The sequence below is a fragment of the Thunnus maccoyii genome, chromosome 19 (assembly GCF_910596095.1).
Source record: "Thunnus maccoyii chromosome 19, fThuMac1.1, whole genome shotgun sequence".
Taxonomy (NCBI): domain Eukaryota; kingdom Metazoa; phylum Chordata; class Actinopteri; order Scombriformes; family Scombridae; genus Thunnus; species Thunnus maccoyii.
Genome location: NC_056551.1, coordinates 29,076,537 through 29,099,590, shown reverse-complemented (window position 1 = coordinate 29,099,590; position 23,054 = coordinate 29,076,537). Strand labels below are relative to the sequence as shown.

The 23,054-nt window shown below is 43.8% G+C and overlaps 1 protein-coding gene across 4 annotated transcripts in view; it reads left to right on the top strand.

The window, feature by feature from the left end:
• The window catches only part of myo5b (myosin VB), a 52,848-nt gene that overhangs the window by 24,710 nt on the left and 5,084 nt on the right, over positions 1-23,054 (top strand). For 2 of the 4 annotated variants that reach the window (XM_042394895.1, XM_042394896.1), the window contains exons 11-35: positions 63-144; positions 813-953; positions 1,582-1,704; positions 3,084-3,167; positions 3,746-3,883; positions 3,979-4,076; positions 5,789-5,875; positions 7,954-8,065; positions 8,162-8,373; positions 8,464-8,620; positions 9,241-9,480; positions 9,822-10,043; positions 11,237-11,330; positions 12,338-12,483; positions 12,744-12,863; positions 12,957-13,091; positions 14,643-14,708; positions 15,679-15,921; positions 16,132-16,208; positions 18,779-18,977; positions 19,094-19,187; positions 19,726-19,884; positions 20,622-20,773; positions 20,947-21,036; positions 22,110-22,260. In XM_042394895.1, the coding sequence (XP_042250829.1) occupies positions 63-144; positions 813-953; positions 1,582-1,704; positions 3,084-3,167; positions 3,746-3,883; positions 3,979-4,076; positions 5,789-5,875; positions 7,954-8,065; positions 8,162-8,373; positions 8,464-8,620; positions 9,241-9,480; positions 9,822-10,043; positions 11,237-11,330; positions 12,338-12,483; positions 12,744-12,863; positions 12,957-13,091; positions 14,643-14,708; positions 15,679-15,921; positions 16,132-16,208; positions 18,779-18,977; positions 19,094-19,187; positions 19,726-19,884; positions 20,622-20,773; positions 20,947-21,036; positions 22,110-22,260 (3,422 nt within the window). Of the gene's footprint in view, positions 1-62; positions 145-812; positions 954-1,581; positions 1,705-3,083; positions 3,168-3,745; positions 3,884-3,978; positions 4,077-5,788; positions 5,876-7,953; positions 8,066-8,161; positions 8,374-8,463; positions 8,621-9,240; positions 9,481-9,821; positions 10,044-11,236; positions 11,331-12,337; positions 12,484-12,743; positions 12,864-12,956; positions 13,092-14,642; positions 14,709-15,678; positions 15,922-16,128; positions 16,209-18,778; positions 18,978-19,093; positions 19,188-19,725; positions 19,885-20,621; positions 20,774-20,946; positions 21,037-22,109; positions 22,261-23,054 lie in introns of all 4 variants that reach the window. The other 2 variants (XM_042394893.1, XM_042394894.1) reach the window with 1 other exon arrangement.

Here is a 23,054-nt window from a genome sequence, read left to right as displayed (position 1 = left end):
TCTTCTGAATGTTTTCATTTGGATGAGAATGATGAGATCTTCTCTCCTGTCCATGTCTGCAGGTTTGAGACCTTCGAGGTGAACAGTTTCGAGCAGTTCTGCATCAACTACGCCAACGAGAAGCTTCAGCAGCAGTTCAACTCTGTGAGCTTTGTTTCATGTCTTTAATGACACGTGAACCGTGTGTCTGCACGTCTTTAAAGTCCTTGAAAGGTCTTAAAAAGTATTTAAAGGTGCTGAAGATCAGCTGTTTCCTGTCGGGAGACGTTGTGCTCGTTTAAACTACAGTGAGACGATGTGACAGTGCAGGAAGCTGCAGGAGCTTCACTCACTACGAAGAGAGAAGAAGAGTTTAGAGAACAATCGTCTCTTCTTGTAGCTACGAAGCGTTAACACAGAAACACACTGGACCGATGTGATAAATGGTTTCTCACACTGATCTACAGACGGCTGTAATGTGCAGAAACAAAACCAGAGAAGAAGAAGAAGAAGAAGACTGTGAGCCAGTAAACATTAATGTTAACAAGATTTAAAATCCTTTAATACGAATGAATCAGCTGTTAGATGTTTTATTAGGAGGAAACAAACGAGTCTGAGAAACACTGAAACTTTATTTAAAAGGAAATTCATCCACTCATCAGGGTCCAGGTCACAATAATACTGATTAATGATGAGACTGTGAATTATAAACCAGACAAACATGTGAAATAAATGTCAATAAATTCATGTTCTTAATAAATAATGATATGATTTTAAAGGTATTGGATGTCATCAGGTGAGTAGTAACGGTGGTGTTGTTGTTGTGTTTGCAGCATGTGTTTAAGCTGGAGCAGGAGGAGTACATGAAGGAGCAGATCCCCTGGACTCTGATCGACTTCTACGACAACCAGCCCTGCATCGACCTGATCGAGGCTCGACTCGGCATCCTGGACCTGCTGGACGAAGAGTGTAAAGTAAGACTGAAGATGCAGCGAGGAGGCGGATCCGTCTGACGCTGCTGTCAGAACTCTGATAAATCTCTGAAATATTTGGGTTGTTTTTTTCTGTAATGATTCAGTTTATCAGACACAAACAGGTTTACATATATGATGATATAAATTATAAAGTGTTTCTGTTGATCTTTAATAGATTCTCTCAAAGTCTGCTGAAGTTTAACACTCAGACGCAGCTGCAGGAGTTATGACATCACAACTAGGTTCAAACTTTATCAGAATAAAACATTTCATACAAGTCGAACGCAGATAAAAATCCTCAACAGGTGATAAATGTGCAGGATTAAAACCACAATTAAAACACAGTGACAAAGATGATAATAGATTATAAAGACAAAGATTCAATAAAACTACTTGAATGATAATAATAATACAATAAAACCTTCATACATGCAGATGAAACTCTGCTGAGCTCAGCGTGTTTCTGTTTGTCTCTGAACTGATGATTTATTCATGTCTTTGTCTTTGAACTAAACAGATACATGAGTTATTCAGAGCACAGGTGGCCTGAATGAAAGTTTAATTTCACCTGTTATATAATATATAATTATATAGAAACATATATAATCCACTTCCTGTTCTGCTTCAGGTGCCGAAGGGGACGGACCAGAACTGGGCCCAGAAGCTCTACAAGCAGCACTCGAGCAGCGTCCACTTCCAGAAACCTCGCATGTCCAACATCTCCTTCATCATCAATCACTTCGCTGATAAGGTGACACACACGCACACACACACACATACATACACACACACACACACACATACACTCACACACACACACACATACACACACACACACGCACACACACACACATACATACACACACACTCACACACACACGCACGCACACACACGCACACACATGCACGCACACATACGCACGCACACACTCATAAACACGCACATACGCACGCACACACACACACACACAGACATGCACACGCACACACACTCTCACACACACACACACACTCGCAAACGCACACGCACGCACACACACGCACACACATGCACGCACATACACACGCACGCACACATACGCACGCACACACTCACACGCACACACACGCACACACACGCGCACACACACGCTCACGCACATGCAGAGCTCCGTGATCACATGAGAGGTGTCATGTGACATTATTCCAGCTACAGTAGCTGATGTCACGCTGTCCCTGAGCAGATGTTTACAGCAGCTGGTATGCAAATCTCAAAGATAACAGTGTTGTGGTTAAAGGCCCCATCAAATGAAAAATACATTTTCCCAGTTTGAATCCTGAGTCTCTGTGTTCATTGTTCATTTATCTCTTGTTTTATGCCAAATATATGTAAAAATATCAGTAGCTGAGTGTTTTCTCTTCATGTAAAACTGTTTCAGATGTTTGACTCATCCTGCACCCAGGAACGTTTACAAAAGTTCATCCAATCAAATGCCACTTTGGACCAGTAACAGCCAGTAACAGCCAGTAACAGCCAGTAACAGCCAGTAGCAGCCAGTAACAGCCAGTAACAGCCAGTAGCAGCCAGTAACAGCCAGTAACAGCCAGTAGCAGCCAGTAGCAGCCAGTAACAGCCAGTAGCAGCCAGTAGCAGCCAGTAGCAGCCAGTAGCAGCCAGTAACAGCCAGTAACAGCCAGTAGCAGCCAGTAACAGCCAGTAGCAGCCAGTAACAGCCAGTAGCAGCCAGTAGCAGCCAGTAGCAGCCAGTAACAACCAGTAGCAGCCAGTAACAGCCAGTAGCAGCTGTAATACAGCTTTATTTTGATTATGTTTGGATACACTTAGTTAAACACTGATTGACCTGCTCAGGAAATCTTCCTGAACCAGGTGCATGCTGGTCCTCTAAAGACACGGCCAGCAGGGGGCGCTGCAGCAGAGACACACAGCTCATAGAGGAACTTTAGACTTTCTGAGATATTATTATTATTATTATTATTATTATTATTATAATGTCAGAATAAAGGTCTATAAGAGGCTGCAGCTGGTCGTCAGCAGCCCGTTCATACAGACTGTCTGAATAAATATGAACTCAGATAACGCAAATCTAGACTGTCGCAGCTGCAGGTCACTGATCACTGTTTCCTGCACAGGTGGAATATCACTGTGAAGGTTTCCTGGAGAAGAACAGAGACACCGTGTACGAGGAGCAGATCAACATCCTGAAGGCCAGTCAGGTAAGACGTAAACAACAACAACAACAACAACAACAACAGTCGTTCAGTTTACCAGAGTCAGACTTATGTTTACACTCAAACTAACAGTGAATGTGAATGTATAAAGAGGAAATTTAACCTTTTTTTGAGGAAGAACATGAGGCCGAGGTGCACCGAGCGCTTCCTGGTGAAAATCTGTGAACTCTTCAGAAAGTCGTCTGGCGTCGACGCCGTTGCTCCTCTTCAAGCAGCCAATCATATGTGAGATGGATCAAAGACAGAAGACGTAGCTGAACAATAACACATAGATAATAAGAAGCAAAGCAGTGATGATAGTTTATCATACAACAGTGTTTAGACTGGAGAGATGTTGTCAGGATATTGTTGCCATGGAAACAAAACGCATACACAGATCTTCATCAAAACAGCGCTGTAGGGACACACACGCTGTTGTTGTTGTTGTCAATACTTTTATATTTAGAACAGCTTTTTATTCCTTTATGGTTTATGGTGGTGGGTTATTGTCGTCCAGCTCATGAGACTGACGTTGATCCTTTAATCAACGTGAATCTGTGAGTAACGGCTCGTCTTCCTCTCAGTTTCAGCTCGTCGCAGATCTGTTTCACGAGAAGGACGACGTCACTTCGTCATCGAAGACGTCCAGAGTGAACGTCCGACCGGCGAAGTCGCTTCCCAAAGCTCCCAACAAGGAGCACAGGAAGACCGTGGGACTCCAGGTGAGCGGTGGCGGCGGCTCTTCTTCTTCTTCTTCTGCAGGACTCGTTGACGTCACACTTCCTGCTGTTATTAACTCACGTTTGTGTTGGTTCAGTTCCGCAGCTCTCTGCATCTTCTCATGGAGACGCTGAACGCCACCACGCCTCACTACGTCCGCTGCATCAAACCCAACGACCTGAAGGAGGCCTTCTCGTGAGTCGCTGCTCGTCTTTCTATCAACAGTTCAAATGATTTCCTGGGAAACATCTCACTCTCTCTCCAGGATTATTCAGTATGAATGAAATGAGACATAATGAGCCTTTTCATCCTCTACAGTTATAAATATAAAGAGTTGAAACACGTCTCTGCTCCGTCTTCAGTTGGACATCATTGGATGAGTTGGACTCTCATCACGACTGAAAGAATTAGAGTCAAACTGTTTTAGGGTTAAAGAACCAGAACTGAAGAAGTTTTTATGATGAAAGAATGCAGATTCAAGTGTTTCAGTCTTCATGAAAGATATTATATGAACATATAGTCACAGTTATTGTTACTGAAGTTAACATCAACTAGCAGGAAGGTTTCTGCATGTTTGAACATCATATTAACGTCAGCTGGACTCGCTGATAATCATGAGTTTATGAGATGCAGTTTCAGCAGCAGAGTCACAACGATGAACCATGTTTCTGTTCATGTTCTGATGGTTAATCTGCCCCCTGGTGGAGAAAAACACAAAGTACACGCGAGTATGTGAGGAAGGACGTCGGCCCCACAGCTGCTGGTAACGATCATAGATAGTATAAATTGTTATGGACTAGTCAAGTCTAGAGGATTCAGTATTAATGAACCAATACTAGTCCTAACCTGGAGGGTGTAGAAAAGGAGAGAACGTGGGAGAACACAGAGGAGGACGGACTGGTTTCCAGTGTTAGAGACAGACAGTCTGGAGGTGGGTTACCTTATCGGGTTTCCACGCCGACCAGCATTTCAAGTCCCTCCGACTCGGCCTCGCCAGCGCTGGGCGTCGCTCTCGTGAGCCGCGAGCTCCTTCTGGCAGGTTCAGTTCAGTTTTTGGTGGTTGGGGGGGGGGGGGGGGGGGGGCATCAAGCATCAATGTTTAAACGTCTTCACCGTCTGATCAGCTGAGACTTTAATCACCGTCAACAGTCTGAAGCTTTAATAAACTCATTAAACAGAGTCTCTTTACACAAACAGATGAAACTGATGGATTGATTGATTGATTGATAACTTTTATTTATACTAACACAGTAACCAACAGCAGCAGACTGGAAGCTGCTTCTCTCTGCTGACTGTTTCACCAGTAGAAGGATGTTTTTACTGGTGAATAAACAGCTGAAGGACAGAAATATAAAACATGTGAATGTCTCATTAACTGTGTTGTCAGAGCTGCGTGACTCTGTTTTACAAGAGTCATGTGACTCAAATGAGTTAACGTGACACGCCGGTGAGAAGTGGTGATTTAGAGCTGCACGATGATTTAAACTCTCTGATGATGATGAGAACTCTTCATCGTTTCCTGGGAGGAGAGTTCTGTCTTGTTTGTCTGTGTGTTTATAAAAGAGCCTCTTCAGGCCCGTTAGATTGAATCAGTGACGTCAGGTCACATGTTTTAGTGGCTCTCAGCAGCCAGCGGACAGAATCCATCAGTCAGCTGTAACCGGCTCACTAGGTGACAACGTCGGTCCTGGAGCTTCTGTGTGTGTGCGATGCCCAAGAAGAAGAAGATGAGGTATATGACGGGGGGGGGGGGGGCGTTCACAAGAAGAAGAAGATGAGGTATATGACGGGGGGGGGGGCGTTCACAAGAAGAAGAAGATGAGGTATATGACGGGGGGGCCGTTCACGCCGGACGCCTCCACGTGACAAACCTGCCTTTCAACAGTCTGCTGATGTCGTTTGTGCAGGTTTGACTCCAGTCGAGCAGTTCAGCAGCTTCGAGCCTGCGGAGTCCTGGAGACCATCCGGATCAGCGCCGCCGGGTACCCGTCCAGGTGGGTCCTGTAGTACTAGTACTACTACTAGTACTACTATTAATACTACTGTTAATACTACTGTTAATACTACTGCTGGTACCCGTCCAGGTGGGTCCTGTAGTACTAGTAGTACTACTACTAATACTACTACTAATACTACTATTAATACTACTGCTGGTACCCGTCCAGGTGGGTCCCGTAGTACTAGTACTACTAGTACTACTACTAATACTACTATTAATACTACTGTTAATACTACTGCTGGTACCCGTCCAGGTGGGTCCTGTAGTACTAGTACTACTATTAATACTACTGTTAATACTACTGCTGATACCCGTCCAGGTGGGTCCTGTACTACTAGTACTACTACTAGTACTACTATTAATACTACTGTTAATACTACTGCTGGTACCCGTCCAGGTGGGTCCTGTACTACTAGTACTACTATTAATACTACTAATACTACTATTAATACTACTGCTGATACCCGTCCAGGTCAGTCCTGTAGTACTACTAGTACTACTAGTTCTACTACTAATACTACTAATACTACTATTAATACTACTGCTGATACCCATCCAGGTGGGTCCTGCACTACTACTGATACTACTAATACTATTACATAATAATATAGTAATACTACTACTACTTCTTCTTCTTCTTCTTCTTCTTCTTTGTATCCTCCTCCTCTTCCTCCTCTTCCTCCTCCTCTTCCTCCTCCTCTTCTTCCTCTTCCTCCTCCTCTTCTTCCTCTTCCTCCTCCTCTTCCTCCTCCTCCTCCTCCTCCTCTTCCTCCTCTTCCTCCTCCTCTTCCTCCTCCTCTTCTTCCTCTTCCTCCTCCTCTTCCTCCTCCTCTTCTTCCTCTTCCTCCTCCTCTTCCTCCTCCTCCTCCTCCTCCTCTTCCTCCTCTTCCTCCTCCTCTTCCTCCTCCTCTTCCTCCTCTTCCTGATGACCTCATTCCTCCGTCTGCGTTATGTAATGATGTAAATCAGACGACTGCAGCTCGTCTGTGTTTTTGCTTCAGGATCAGTGAAGTTCTTCATGTTGCTCTCTAACAGCAGCATCATCATCATCATCATCATCATCATCATCCTCATCGTCGTCTGTGCTGTGATAGAAACAGTTGAATGTTTCCTGGAGGCCTCACAGGACGACACACAGTCACCACTTCCCGTGAAATCTAATAACAGGAGTCAGTGTGAACAGTGTGAGAAAGTCTGTGTGTTACGTAATAATCACAGCAGAGAGTCAGACTATTCTCACTGGATCAGCTGCTTCTCCTCTTCATTACATAATCAATAAACACTCAGTTATCAGAGTAGTCGATGGATTGATCATTTTAATAACTGGATCTGATAGTTTGATCTATAAGTGTAGAAAACAGAAAACTTCAGGACAGAATATTAATTATTGAAGTTTGAAAAATAACTTGAACATGATCTGAATCTCCAGCTGCAACGTTCAGCTGATTCATTGATTAGTTGACAACTTTTAAATCAATCACCAGCTGTTTTGATAATCTATTCATAGTTTGGAGTCTTTTTTTTTCAGCTTCTTAAATGTGCTGATCAATATTTTTTCACCATTTTCTGACATTTTATTTACAAATAACTAATCAATTAATCAAAGAAAATAATCAACAGATTAATTGATAATGAAAATAATCATTAGTCGCAGCTCCACATGAATCAGTTGAAATAGTTGTTATTATTATTATTGTCTCGTTCTGACATTATTCTGAGGCCTCCAGGTGCACACTCACGCACACACACAAACACACTCACACATGCACACACACACACACACACTCACACATGCACACACACACACACACACACACACACACACTCACGCACACACACACTCACACACACACTCACACACACACGCACACATGCACACGTACAGACACACTCACACACACTCACACACACACACACACACACACTCACACATACCTGACCTGCAGGTGTGTTAACAGCATGTTGGTCTTTCAGGTGTTATTGTTTATTGTTTATGAGGTTAATGTGTTCAGTTGTGTTTAGTTGTGTTTAGTTGTGTTCAGTTGTGATCAGTCGTGTTTTGTGGTGTGTCAGGTGGACGTATCCAGACTTCTTCAGCAGGTATCGAGTGTTGATGAAGAAGTCGGACATAACGTCAGCAGACAAGAAGCTGGCCTGTAAGAACCTGCTGGAGACTCTGGTGAAGGTGAGAACTTCACTAAAGCTTCAGGAACACGACCAAGAGAAGAAGAAGAACAAGTGTTTGTTTAAAACATCGATCTTCCCTCGTTGTTTATCTCAGGATTCAGACATGTTCCAGTTCGGTAAGACGAAGATCTTCTTCCGAGCGGGTCAGGTAGCGTACCTGGAGAAGCTGCGGGCCGATAAGTTCCGCGCCGCCTGCATAAAGATCCAGAAGACGGTGCGAGGCTGGCTGCAGAGAGTCCGCTACCGCAAGATCCGCAAGTCTGCCGTCACGCTACAGAGATACGGCCGAGGATACCTGGCTCGCAGGTGAGTCACCACCTCCATCCTCCATCCTCCTCCTCCTCTTCCTCTCCATGTGATTAAACGCCGTTTCTTCTTCTTCTTCTTCTTCTTCAGGTTCGCCGAGCAGCTGCGTCTGACGCGAGCCGCCCTCGTCTGTCAGAAACAGTATCGTATGGTTCAGACTCGTCGGGCCTATCTGAGAGTGAGACAGGCTGTGATCACCATCCAGGCGTTCACCAGAGGGATGTTCACCCGCAGGATCTACCAGGAGGTACCGAACAAAACCAGTTCAGCTCCACAGCAATCAGAAACGCACCAGTGACTCTCAACCGGGTCGCTTCTGCAGCTATAGCTCATATATATATATGTGTTTAGAAAGAAAAGGAAACTGGTTAGCAGGTGATGAAGTAATAGATCTGTAGTTTAAATAGTTGGATAAAAGGATTCAAGCAGTTTCTAAGCAGTTGAAGTGATTAATTAGGTAATGAGTGAGGATTTCCAGTAATTAGTCAGATGTAAAGTGGATAAACAGCTTCTGCACTGCTGCTGGTCGTTATATAAATGCAAACTTGATAAAACTGAACTAAATGTTGACTTTTAAATGTGCTAAAAAAAACAATCATGCACTTAAACTGAGCTGGAAGGAAACAAACATCAGGTTGTTTAGATGTGACAGACAGTCTTTGACCTCTTGACTCTTAGATTGAAGGTGTTTCTGCGTGTGCTTCAGTCGTGTGTGCAGAGACTCTCTCTCTCTCTCTCTCTGTTGTCCTGGTCGTGTTGTTGTTGACGTGACGACTGAATTGGAGACAAAGTGTTTCCAGTTAGTGGAGGAATGCGATCAGGTGACTCTCTGAATGCCTCCTCAGTCCCGATTCTCTTCCTCCGCAGTTCCTCCTGCACCACAAGGCCATGATCATCCAGAGGAGCGTCCGCGGCTGGCTGCAGAGGAGGAAGTTCAGACGGGCGCGCGACGCCGCCGTCACCATCCAGTGCGCCTACAGACGCCTGCGAGCGAAACGACAACTCAAACAGCTGAAGATCGAAGCTCGTTCTGCAGAACACCTGAAGAAACTCAACACGGGCATGGAGAACAAGATCGTCCAGCTGCAGAGGAAGATGGACGACCAGGTGATACTACTGCAATAATACTGCAATACTACTGCAATAATATTGCAATAATACTGTAATGATACTGTAATACTGTGTAGTGATAATACACAGATACTGTAATACTGTGTAGTGATAATACACAGATATACAGTGTAAAGTACACAGATATACAGTGTAAAGTACACAGAGATACACTATAAAGTACACAGAGATACTCTGTAAAGTACACAGATATACAGTGTAAAGTACACAGATATACAGTGTAAAGTACACAGAGATACTCTGTAAAGTACACAGAGATACTATGAACCCTGCCAGTGTGAGTATTATTAGACTACAGTGTCTCTGTGCTGTTTCAGAGTAAAGAGCTGCGGCATCAGAACGAGCAGCTGGTGGTGACTAACAGCAGTTTGGGCTCAGAGGTGACGAAGCTGCAGAAGCAGCTGGAGCATCTGCGCAGTCGGCGGGACGAAGGTCAGCTGACGTCGCTGCAGGACGAGCTGCAGACGGCGAGAGAGGAGCTGCGGGAGGCCAAGAAGCTGCAGGAGGAGCACGGCAGCGAGAAGCTGCGTCTGCAGCAGGTCAGATCTGGTTTCCTGTTTATCAAGAAATCACTTCCCTCAAATAAATAAAAGGTCTTAGAAGGTCTGAGAGTTGCTGCCCGCAGGTGTCGAATATGATGGTGACATTAGTTTTCAGTGTGTTTGCTGTCGTCAGGAAACATGAAGTGATTAATGACATCACTCAGAGTGATATATGTCATGTGGTTGTGTCTTCTTCTTCTGCAGTGGTTTCATGGCACCAGCTGGAGAATAAGTTAATATTCACATAAGAGCAGCAGATGGAAACAAACATCCACCAGTCAGCTGATAGGATCATAAAGATTCATTCACATTAACAGTTTTTATAAACATGTTTGATATTTGTGACTGATGACGTCACTTGTGTGTCACCTGAGGGAGACGTACCGATAAATACACCACAGAAGAAGAAAGGTTGTGTGTGTTGTGAGCTGTAAAGAGAACAAAGATCTACAGCTGAACTTCTCTTCATGTTACAAACTTCACTCAGCGTAACACATCACAAACAACGCTGCATATAAACAACTAAAGTAGGAACATCTGGTTTGTTTTGGTACCAGAACACATGACAGCTGGCACAACTTCAGTCGCACCAATTGGTGGAAACAGTTTTCATGTGGTCTGTCTGGTCTTTGTCTGCTTCGGATCGGCTTCAGGTTCGTCTGCAGCTTAATTTAAAGCACAGGTTCACAATTTTACCAGTTAAAACCAGCAGTCAGGTGTCTGTAATCATCCCTCCTGTTCATACTGGATATTAAAAGATCCTTCAAATGTGCTTTCAATGCATTTAAACGTCTGTGTGAAGCTTCTATTCAGCTCATATCAGTGGATATCTGACACATTTACAGTCTTTGTGTTTCCCTGTTGAGCTGCAGGTGGAAGTGTAGAAACAAAAAGAGGAACTTTGGCACTAAAAATAAGAAACACACTGACTGTTGGTTTAAGACTCACTGGAAACATGGTGAACTGGTCCTTTAACACGTCGGCCTCATGTCTGAATAAACCTTCAAAGGTCACAAGGTCACAGTCCTGACTGCAGATCAATATCAGCAGGTCTGACAGAAACGTTGTTTATTTACGTTACATATCGTGTAAATACAATTAATATGATAATCAGATTATTTTAACTCTGTATCAGTGTTTTATTCTTCTATGTGATCAATAGTGTGATTGATGATTGGTTTTGGTTTCAGAGGGTGGAGGAGCTGGAGAGAGAAAACTGTCTGCTGAAGAGTGAGAAGGAAGACATGAACCAAAAGCTTCTTCAGCACTCAAAGAGCGTCGAAGGTGAGCTGAGAGAAACACCAGGAAGTCGTCTGTCTGCAACAGGAAACAACACGTCTCTACGTGTCCCTGAACGCACCAGTCTGTCTATTATACACAGTAAACACACACACATATATATATATACTGTTCACCATTCAGACACAACACAGAGCACATTTTCTCCTCACATCACTTTCACCAGTTTGACTGCTGCATCGTTTGTGTTTAATCACTGTAAACAACTAAAACACCAACAGTTCGTTAGTTTTAATCTCATTAACACACAAACACAGTGACGTTCAGTCAGTCAGCTTCAAAACAACAACAACAGTTTCACAATGAAAACAGAGAAACAGACATTACGTCATTATAACAGGTAATAAATACCTCGATCAATACTGTAGAGATGTTGATAAATGATCATCAGTAACGTGGATAAAAGCAGCTGCAACAGTCTGACATCTCGTCTCATATCACCGTATCGATATAATATCAATATATTTACAGCCAACAGTTACTGACAGAGCTTCTAATGACGTTCAGGAGCTGATTATTGATCAGACTGATCAATCAGTTCAGCTTCTGACACAAACTTCAGTCATTTCTCCCGTCGCTCCTCTCATGAAGCAAAAATGTTTCACTCAGATTGAAACATTAAAATCACACAGACGCGTCTTCACGTCAGGTTTCACCACTCTGAGTGAACTCACGTCTTCCTCTTGACTGTAAACGTATCACACCGCCTCGAAGGTTATTATCATTATTATTATTATTATTATTATTATTATTATTATTATTATTATTATTAGACAATTATCACACTGTATGTTCAACCTGCTGATATAATAATATACAGCTGCTGCTGTTTGTCCTACTGCCACATCCTGCTGGTGACTGATTATTGTGTGTGTATGTGTGTGCGTGCGTGCGTGTGTGCATGTGTGTGTGTATGCGTGTCTGTGCGTGCGTGCGTGTGCATGTGTGTCCGTGCGTGTGTGTGCGTGCGTGCATGTGTGTGCGTGTTCCAGAGGACGACAGCAGCGTGTCTCAGAGAGAGGTGTCTCTGCAGTCGGAGCTGGACGCGGAGCGGCAACGTTACCAGAATCTGCTCAAAGAGTTTTCCAGACTGGAGCAGAGATACGACAACCTGAAGGAGGAAGTGTCTCTGTCCAAGGTCTCACTCTTATCCTCATTACACTTATTAATGTTATTAAATGTTATTAAATGTTATTAATGTTATTAAATGTTGTTAAATGTTGTTAAATGTTGTTAAATGATAACTGCTAGATACAACGAGCTTCAATCAAACACGTAATGAAGCTCATACGAGCTCAAAACTCTCTTTCAACTTCAACTCTAAGTTTGAAAAATGAGCTCATCTTGATGTTTTTAGTCTGTATATGAAGTAACCGTCTTCCTCCCATCATCCTCCAGTTCCACCCGGGTCACAGGAGGAACCCGTCCAATCAGAGCAGCCTGGAGTCGGACTCTAACTACCCGTCCATCTCCACGTCGGAGGTGGGAGACACCGAGGACTCCATCCAGCTGGTGGAGGTGAGTCAGAGCCCGGAGACGAGCGCAGACGGACGGAGCAGCGGCGGCAGACGACAGCGTGGAGGGTTAACCGCCTGTCTTCCTGTCTTGCAGGAGATGGGAGTGGAGAAGGCGGCGATGGACATCAGTCTGTTCATGAAGCTGCAGAAGAGAGTCAGAGAGCTGGAGCAGGAGAGGAAGAGACTGCAGGCCAACGTGGACAAGATGGAGGAGCTCGCCAAGCGCAGGGTGACCGCCGCTGTTAATCCGTCTCCGTCACGTTCTAGTGACACAAGTCAAAGTAGTCGTCAGAAGAGTCACATTAAAACTACACGTACAAGCTGCTGCCAGTCTCCACCTGAAACACACAACCGTGTTATCAATCATTTAACGTATCGGTTAAAGTCCACGCTCACAGGAAGTTTAATGAGCTCAAACTGTTATTGTTTCATGTTTATTATTTAATGTTTGTTTGTTTTGGGACTTTTGGAGCGTCGTGATCCTTCAAATCCTCGATCCGGTTCTTTTTTTCAGCTCTGACGGCGACTCGACGGTCAGATTATTGATCAGATGATCAGTTTAATGTTCTGACAGCTGTGGTATGAAGTGAGATTTCACTGTTTTTAAATGTAGCAAACTGGGAGCAAACTGGGAGCGTAGTGTTCAACCACTAGATGGCAGGATGATACTTTACAACATCAGCAGTCAATGCAGGAGACTGTTAACAGGTCAGCTTCACTTTATATGTTACTGTACAGCCGGCTGCACCCCAGACCAGTGGTACCAGTGGTACCAGTGGTACCAGTGTTCCCAGTGTTCCCAGTGGTACCAGTGTTACCAGTGTTCCCAGTGGTACCAGTGGTACCAGTGTTCCCAGTGTCCCCAGTGGTACCAGTGTTCCCAGTGTCCCCAGTGTTCCCAGTGATACCAGTGTTCCCAGTGGTACCAGTGTCCCCAGTGGTACCAATGTTCCCAGTGGTACCAGTGTCCCCAGTGTTCCCAGTGGTACCAGTGTCCCCAGTGTTCCCAGTGGTACCAGTGTTCCCAGTGGTACCAGTGTCCCCAATGTTCCCAGTGGTACCAGTGTTCCCAGTGTTCCCAGTGCTCCCAGTGTTATAGTCCAGATCAGAGGAGGCTGGGTGTCTCTGGCTGCAGCAGAGAGTTTGTGAGTTATTGGTCTGTGAGGTTTGAATCCGACTTGTAGTTTTTTGTTTGTGTTTGTGTTTGTTGTTTACACAAATCACAACAAGACAATGTTTCCACACAGTGACTTCAGGGAAGCAGCTCTGACGGCGGCGGCCATGTTGTCTCAGAGTAGCTGCAGCTGCTGAACGCCGCGGCGTGGCGTCTGTGACGAACACATGTAGGCGGAGCTGCAGAGAAAAACCCAGTTAGAATCACAGATCCTGGTTCTGGTTATGATGCTCACTTTGATCGATTTTCAATTTAGAATCAAAATCGTGAGCCATGGTGTTCACAACAGGAAGTACTGTACACACTGCAGCGTTAGAGTTCATGACCCCACACGGACCTTTAAAACACATCCAAGATCATCCAGATCACCGACGACGTCACTGAACCGGCTCGCTTCTGATATTCTGATAACGTTTCTATCGCCGTCGCTGTAAATATCACCATCATTTATCATCCAGTCACCAGCAGATTCACACGATTCTTCCTCTGTGATGTCACACAGACGTGAAGGAGGAGTCCAGATGTTTGTCTCAGCAGGTTTGAACTGAATCCAGCTGTTGTTGTTGTTGTTGTTGTACTGATGATGTTTCTCTGTGTCTGTTTCAGGACTCTGAGGTGAAGAGTCCCACCTCTGAGCAGGAGACGGCGGATCTGGCCTACAACAGTCTCAAGGTACTAAACTCACCCTGAACCCTCATCATCACAACTAAACCTTCATCACAGTCCCACTCTAAACCTTCATCACGGTCCCACTCTAAACCTTCATCACAGTCCCACTCTAAACCTTCATCACAGTCCCACTCTAAACCTTCATCACAGTCCCACTCTAAACCTTCATCACAGTCCCACTCTAAACCTTCATCACGGTCCCACTCTAAACCTTCATCACGGTCCCACTCTAAACCTTCATCACGGTCCCACTCTAAACCTTCATCATAGTCCCACTCTAAACCTTCATCACGGTCCCACTCTAAACCTTCATCACAGTCCCACTCTAAACCTTCATCACGGTCCCACTCTAAACCTTCATCACGGTCCCACTCTAAACCTTCATCACGGTCCCACTCTAAACCTTCATCACGGTCCCACTCTAAACCTTCATCACGGTCCCACTCTAAACCTTCATCACGGTCCCACTCTAAACCTTCATCACGGTCCCACTCTAAACCTTCATCACGGTCCCACTCTAAACCTTCATCACGGTCCCACTCTAAACCTTCATCACAGTCCCACTCTAAACCTTCATCACAGTCCCACTCTAAACCTTCATCACAGTCCCACTCTAAACCTCTAAACCTTTAAACCTTTAAACCTTTAAACCAGGCAGCTGATTGTTGAATGAAACTGAGTTGAAACAGTGATCAGTGGAGGAGATTGAAGCTGTTGAAAGACTGGTTCAGACAGTTTCCACGGCAACAAATCTGCATTATTTATTGATTTATTGGTTTAGATTCCCCACAGATAAGCAAACATATCATGATATTAGATATGAAACCAATAAAAGCAGTTTAATAGTTTTGCTGTTGCTGTGAGTCATAAATGTTTAACCTTTGATTAGCTGCTATGTTCACACAGTTAGTTCCAGTTTGTCGGACAGGAAGTCTCCTCCAGATATCTGTAAGCTTGTCGTGTCCTCCTGCAGAGACAGGAGCTGGAATCAGAGAACAAGAAACTGAAGAACGACTTGAACGAGCTGAGGAAGACCGTCGCCGAGCGCGTGTCGCAGAACAGCAGCTCGTCCAATGAGCAGCAGGACGGCTACAACGTCCTGCTGAGTCAGCTCAAATCAGCCAGCGAGGAGCTGGAGGCCCGCAAGGAGGAAGTCCTGATCCTGAGGACGCAGATCGTCAGCGCCGCACAGCGACAAGACAAGAACGATCATATAGTGAGTTCATTACTTCCTGCATATTACTGGTCCTTTATGCAGCCCCTCAGTTCAGCCTCTGTCTCTTTAAGCCCCGCCCCCCTGATCAGCCCACTCTGTTCTGATTGGTCAGCTTCAGGAAGCTTCCTGAAGGCTACGTAAACAAACTACAGCAGCAGGATCTCAGGTGTCATGTTGTAATAAAATAACATTTAGTGTTTGTTTCAGCAGGACGAAAACAACAGCAAAGAGCCCATCGATGAAGAGGAGGCTCTGAAAGCCTATCACGGACTGTGTGAGTCCAAGAAGTAAGTGTCTCTTCTTCATGTCGTCACTTCAGCTCCACCTGCTCAGCTGTAGCATCCACACAGAGCCGATCAATCATAACCAGCCGTCAGTTACTGAACTGATTGATTGATTGATTGATTGATGGCTCTGTGATCTTCATCATCATTTAGAAACTGTTGTCTGTCTGTTGTCGTCTGTCGCTACCGCTCGTCCGGCTCGTCAGCTGTCAGTCAGACGTGAAAGGTGCCAGACGGCGGCGGGTCACATGACGCCGTGTGTCACAGCTGAGAGGGAATTTAATCTCATTCATTTTCTGTTTTTTTGCACTAAACTGTGAAAAGTGAGTTATTACAACATGCACGCGTCAACTTCAGTCATGAAGCAGCGTAGATGATGCTGCTAGGTTAGCGTTGTTACTGGTGTTACTGGTGTGACTCCAGTTTATCTGCTCAGAGAGGAAACAGACTGACGACTGATGTGAGATGCAGATAATCACAGCGTGACAGATGACGACCACCTGCAGCTCTCTGCTCTTCCTCTTCTTCATCACATGACAGGAAACATTATAAACAGACGTGTGTCTACTCAGTTATATTCAGAGACTTGATCAGGAGGATAAAAGCCTGAACAGACTCAACAAGAATAATGAAATCTAAAAGGTTTCATCAGCAGCTGGAACATCTGCAGCTGCAGGTGGAGTCACTGTGACTGCAGATGTTAATATGTATCAGACAACAACAAGCAGGTCAAAGGTCACGGTTGTGTTTCTAACTAACCAGCTACTAACACTTCAACTGCTTCTGCTTCTGCTTCTGCTCTTCCTCACAATCTGCTCTTTGTCTTCTTCTCTTTGTCTTCTTCTTCTCTTCTTCTGCCTGCTGGGAACCAGTAACCATGAGGACTGGTGTTATTTGAATGAAGATGGAGAGCTGGGTTTGGCTTACCAGGGCCTCAAACAAGTGGCCAGGTCTCTGTGTGTCTCTCTTCTGTCCTGTTGTCTAAACTCAAACGACTGAACTCTGACTGTAGTTATAGTATTAATATATATATATAGTATCTATATATATATATATAGTATCTATATATATATATATATATATATATAGATACTCTATAGATAGATACTATATATATATATATATATATATATATATATATATATATATATATATATATATATATATTATATATATATATATAATATATATATAAGTCCAATATGCAACATATCAGTCCTTTAATCATCCAAACATCATTAAACAAACAACAGCAGAGCTTTTCATCCACATGTTCCTGTTGCATCCAGTGAAGTTTATATGTTCTGAACTCATTAAAGGAGCATTTTGTGTATTTTAGCCTTTAATGTGACAGACAGGAAGCAGCGTTGTAACCGTCTGACCTCCACGTCGCTCCCATTGATCAACTCTTTATCAATAAATAAAAACAATGATGCAGATTACTTCCTGTTTCTGCAGGAGGAAAAGTCAGAGGATCAACAAGTTAATTATGATATAAATACATATTATACATGATGCCCTAAAATACACCAAAATACACCAAAATACACTAAAATACACCAAAATACACCAAAATACACTAAAATACACCAAAATACACTAAAATACACTAAAATACACTAACATGCACTAACATACACTGCTCCAACACATGAAGGCAACACTTAATCATCCCAGTTTGACACCAAGTCAGTTAAAGTTCAGTCTGTAGGAAACATGTGATTGTGAATCAGTGTCTGGTTGTGCATGTGGTGATCTCTCCTGATGCTTCCTGACTGATTCTTCTCTAGTTGTGTGTTCTGCTCGTCACTACTGGTAGCATCAGGCCGTACCTGCAGCCCAGTCACAGGAAGTCCAGCTCCTCCAGGACGTCACATCCATACGTGTGGTTGTAAGAAGGTCCGCCGTGTCTCCCAGTACAGTCTCACGAGAGCACGGAGGAGACACCAGGAGACCGGGCTGTTACACGAGGAGAGCTGGACAGAGCCGTAGACATCGACCCAGCAGCAGGACCAGTATCTGCTCCTATGTGTGAGGAGAGATCCCAGTCCTGCTGCTGGGTTGATGTCTCTGTTTATACTGGGACCATTATCAATAGATAGATGATCTGTGGAGGAAAGTGCAGCTTTATACTTAATTTAGTAACGTTGGTCAAATCTTTGCTGTGATGCAGCTGTAAGCAGCAGCAGCTGTCAGCGAACACATTCACACTTCCTGCGTGTACAGGAAGTGAAAAGACAAAACATCACAGCGCAGCAGCTGATATCAGCAGCAGCTGATAAGCATGAGGTGGATGCTGCGTGTGTGTGTGTGTGTGTGTGTGTGTGTGTGTGTGGCTGATGTTGTCAGAGATATTTTCACACACTGGTTGCACCAAAACACCCGACAATAAAATGTTGATTCATGTTCATGCAGCTGTAGAAAACAAAGACACGCTGCTGATCAGCTGTGTGCCGACGGCTTCGTTTACACATGTTTCTATGCTTTCAAATATACCATCAATATGCTCTTCATCCTCTTCATCCTCTTCATCCTCTTCATCCTCTTCATCCTCTTCATCCTCTCGGTCTCAGGCTGCTGGAGGCTCAGCTGCAGTCTCAGTCCCGGCAGCACAAAGACGAGCTGGAGGCTCTCCACACTCAGATCGAGCTGCTGAAAGACGACATCGAGAAGAAGCAGGAGATCCTCAACTACACCATGTCGCTGTCGCCCGAGGCGCAGGTGGAGTACAGCGTCCAGCAGGAGATCACACGCCTCACCAACGACAACCTGGTGAGAGAATCTTAACACGCCGCACCGCACCGCACGGCTACGACGGCCCAGAGGCCTCCTGGGCGGCGCTCCTCCGGTCTCAACAACGCTGTGTGTGTGTTCTCTTCTTATCGCAGGACCTGAAGGAGCTGGTGGAGAAGCTGGAGAAGAACGAGAGGAAGCTGAAGAAGCAGCTCAGGATCTACATGAAGAAAGTCCAGGAGCTGGAAGGTAACAGCTTCAGAATGACATCAAAGCTCAGCAGACAGCATCTTCTCTTCTCTGACACAACCTGAGATGTAGTGAGATGTGTGTAGAGAGAAGTCACCAGCATGTTGCACTAATAATAACTCACATGCAACACAGAGTAAAGGATCCTCTGATAGATATGACGTCATGTTGGACACGTAACGATCAGTCGATCCACAGAAGATGGATCAATAAACTGATATGATAATAAATTAATTGTTTTGAGACATTTTTAAGAAACTGAATGTCAGTTTCCAGCTTCTTAAATGTGAATAATTTCAGTTTTTTTTCCCTCTGTGACAGTAAAGTGAATATCTTACTGACTCACACAGATCTTCATCAGCAGTAGTCTACCTCATCATCAATAAATGATCATTAAGATGTTTTCCAGAGGAGCTGCAGCAGGATGAACGTTTCTTTGTGATTTATGTATTGTGAACGTGATGCTGCGTCTCCATAGAGACCTGTAGAGTGTCTGCAGGAACAGACAGTCAGTGATAAAGCGTCTGTGTCTCTTCAGTCTCTCAGGCCGCCGCCGCCGCCGCTGCGTCTCAGACCGGCAGGTCGAACCCGGAGCTGAGCCGTCAGGTGACCGTCCAGCGCAAAGAGAAAGACTTCGAGGGGATGCTGGAGTACAGCAAGGAGGACGAAGGCCTGCTGGTCAAGTCTCTGATCGCTGGTGAGACGACGCTTTACTGACTGAACATCATCATCACTGTTTGTTTATTCATCATCACTGGTTGTTTATTCATCATCACTGTCTGTTTATCCATCATCACTGTTTGTTTATCCATCATCACTGTTTGTTTATCCATCATCACTGTTTGTTTATTCATCATCAACAGGCAGTGAAATCATTTCCCAACATGAAACCTTCAGTGTTTTTCAATCTTTCAAAACTTAAAAACGCTGTTTTGCATCTATAATCAGCACAAGTGCTTTTAACACATATTATGTTATTATTTAAGTTGATCTAGTTTTGTTTACAGTGAGACATGGAGGGGACTGACCAGCTGATCACCATCAGGTTTATTTAGTGTCTGATATGATGTTCACGTGCTGCTGAGCTTCATAACGTCAATCAAACTTTAAACAGGATCACTGCTGGAAACAGATGAAACTAACAGAAGAGCAGCTGTTAGTGCTGCTTCACACAGTCACACTGATGCAGAAGTTAAAGTCTGATCAGACAGATAAACACGTGACTCCGGTGGTCAAAATAAACACCGACGACGTGTGAAACCGACGTTGTGCAGCCGGAAGTGTTGAGAACAGAAAGATGAAGCAGTGATCTCTTCTTCTTTTATAACCCTCCGATGAGTAAATAAAAACAAACATGAACATGACGTTTATTTCCTAAAATATATAAAAGTGACAAATCCCAAACAGAGTTTAACGCTGTCGATGTGTTTGCAGACATCAGACCGAACACGGTGTCGGCTACGGTTCCCTGTCTGCCGGCTTACATCCTCTTCATGTGCATCCGACACGCCGACTACATCAACGACGACCAGAAGGTGGCGTCACTGCTCACCTCCACCATCAACGCCATCAAGAAGGTCCTCAAGGTGAGTCTCACATCCACCCGCCACGTCTCTGAGGGCCGTCCGCCATACTGCCGTCATATCCGGTCTCATTTTTTGCTCTGATCTTTAAGTTTTGAACATTATTATCTGAATGAAACGTTCTGAAACAAATGTATAGATGTTCTGTTGAAGGAATATTGTTGATTGATCTGCAGAAGAACAACGATGACTTTGAGATGACGTCCTTCTGGCTGGCCAACACCAGCCGCCTCCTGCACTGTCTGAAGCAGTACAGCGGCGACGAGGTGAGCGTCTCCTCTCTGGTCCGCTGTCATGGCGACGGCTGAGTACAACCAGCTGGTAAAATATGTAGTTTCAGCCGCTAAGGGGGGGGGGGGGGTCTCAACCAAAACAATAACAACAGACGGGAGTGTGATGACGGTGTGAAGTAGCAAGGGATCATGGGAGTTGTTGTCTTCGTTGTTAAATAAGCAGCTTCACCGGGATAGGATTACTCCAGTGTTCATCATTCAGGATGTTTTTACTCTCCAGAACAAACGGACCCGGAGATTACAGGTAAAAACACTGAATAAAGCTGTTTCACCTGAAAAATCAGTGTTTCTCCGACGATGTTCGGTGACCACCGGACGTCCGGTACGCGCTGTTAGCCGAGCTGCTGCTAACACTTGTTCGCTTTATTTCTCTGATAACTTTAGATCCAGACGTTCAGCAGAGGTCTCCTCCTCTCCGAAAACAAACGTACACGCAGATTAAAATCGTTAAAATACTAATTAAAGCTGTTTCACCTAAAAAAAAAATCAATATTTCTCCGACGATGTTTGGTGACCACCGGACTTCCTGGAGGGGCTGTTAGCTGAGCTGCTGCTAACGTTTGTCCAGTTTATTTCTCTGATAACTTAAGATCCAGACGTCCAATGACTAAAATCCTTCTTCCGGCTAAAAGATATAGTTAAAAACCACCTAAATTTATCATGAAAATGTGTCTTAAAACTGAATAAAAGTCAATTTATAACAGTTTGTGTGGAACAACCACAACGCCGATGTATTATCTTGTATGTGTGTAAGTTACTCTTTGGTAGACGCCATTGTAGCGGACAAACACAGCGCCGCCGTATGCATCTGGTGCGTGTTTACTCTTTGGTAGAGGAGGTATGACGCCATCGACAGGCGACCAAATGAAACGGTCCGTTACTTTGATTAAATTACAGATTTCTGTTGGAAACATTTAGTATAATGTAAGTACACAACTCAACAACATATATAACAGATCTAGCTGTTTTTAGACATTTTAATGTGGAATAATTACATATTACACCATTAACATGTGTGGTTGTTGTTGTGCTGTCGGTTCGTTCAGGTGTTCATGACGCAGAACACAACCAAACAGAACGAACACTGTCTGAAGAACTTTGACCTGGCCGAGTACCGACAGGTGCTGAGTGACCTTTCCATCCAGATCTACCAGCAGCTCATTAAAGTGGCAGAAAGCATCATACAGCCGATGATCGGTGAGTCTCTGAATCATACATTCATCTTTCTCCTCTATAAACTGCCTGTTTTTATCATTTATAAGTGACTCATAGGTCAGTTCACTACGGAGGAGATCTGTGATCGTCTAAAACCAAAGAGATGTAGTTTACTGTGGATCAACAGATGACTCATCACAATAGTTGCTGAGTCATTTCCTGTCTAATTGATTCATCGTTGCAGCTCTAGTTCTGATTGTTTTATGGACAAATCCACTATATTCACTATTATTATTATTATTATTCAAACATTTTTATTGAATTTCCATCAACATTAACTTCATCAGTACAATCAGACACATTGAAGGGAAACAAACATCAGCGACTGTTTCCAGCTGTAAAAAGTCTCAAATAATAATAAAATAGATTTATTTTAGTCACAAAGTGTTTTACACTAAATAATGAATAAAAACTAACATACAGGAATAAAACCAGCAGTGAAACAGACAGAAGAGACAGACGTGAAACATAAACAGATGTCAAGAATAAAATAATCAAATATAAATGTTCTGTTTTAATCACGTTGTTGTTTTGACGCTGTAGTCAAATGTCTTTACTGCTGTTATATTGTTTCATGTTATATTAATATCAGTCTACATGAAGCTTTATTATATTCATATGAAGTGAAATAATAATAATAATAATAATAATAATAATCTGACTTCAGATAAACAATAAATACAATTAAATCTGCAAATATGTTGAATGTGTTTAAGATGAACAAGGAACAAACAAACAAACAAAACCCAGAAAGTTCTGCAGACATTTGAATGTGA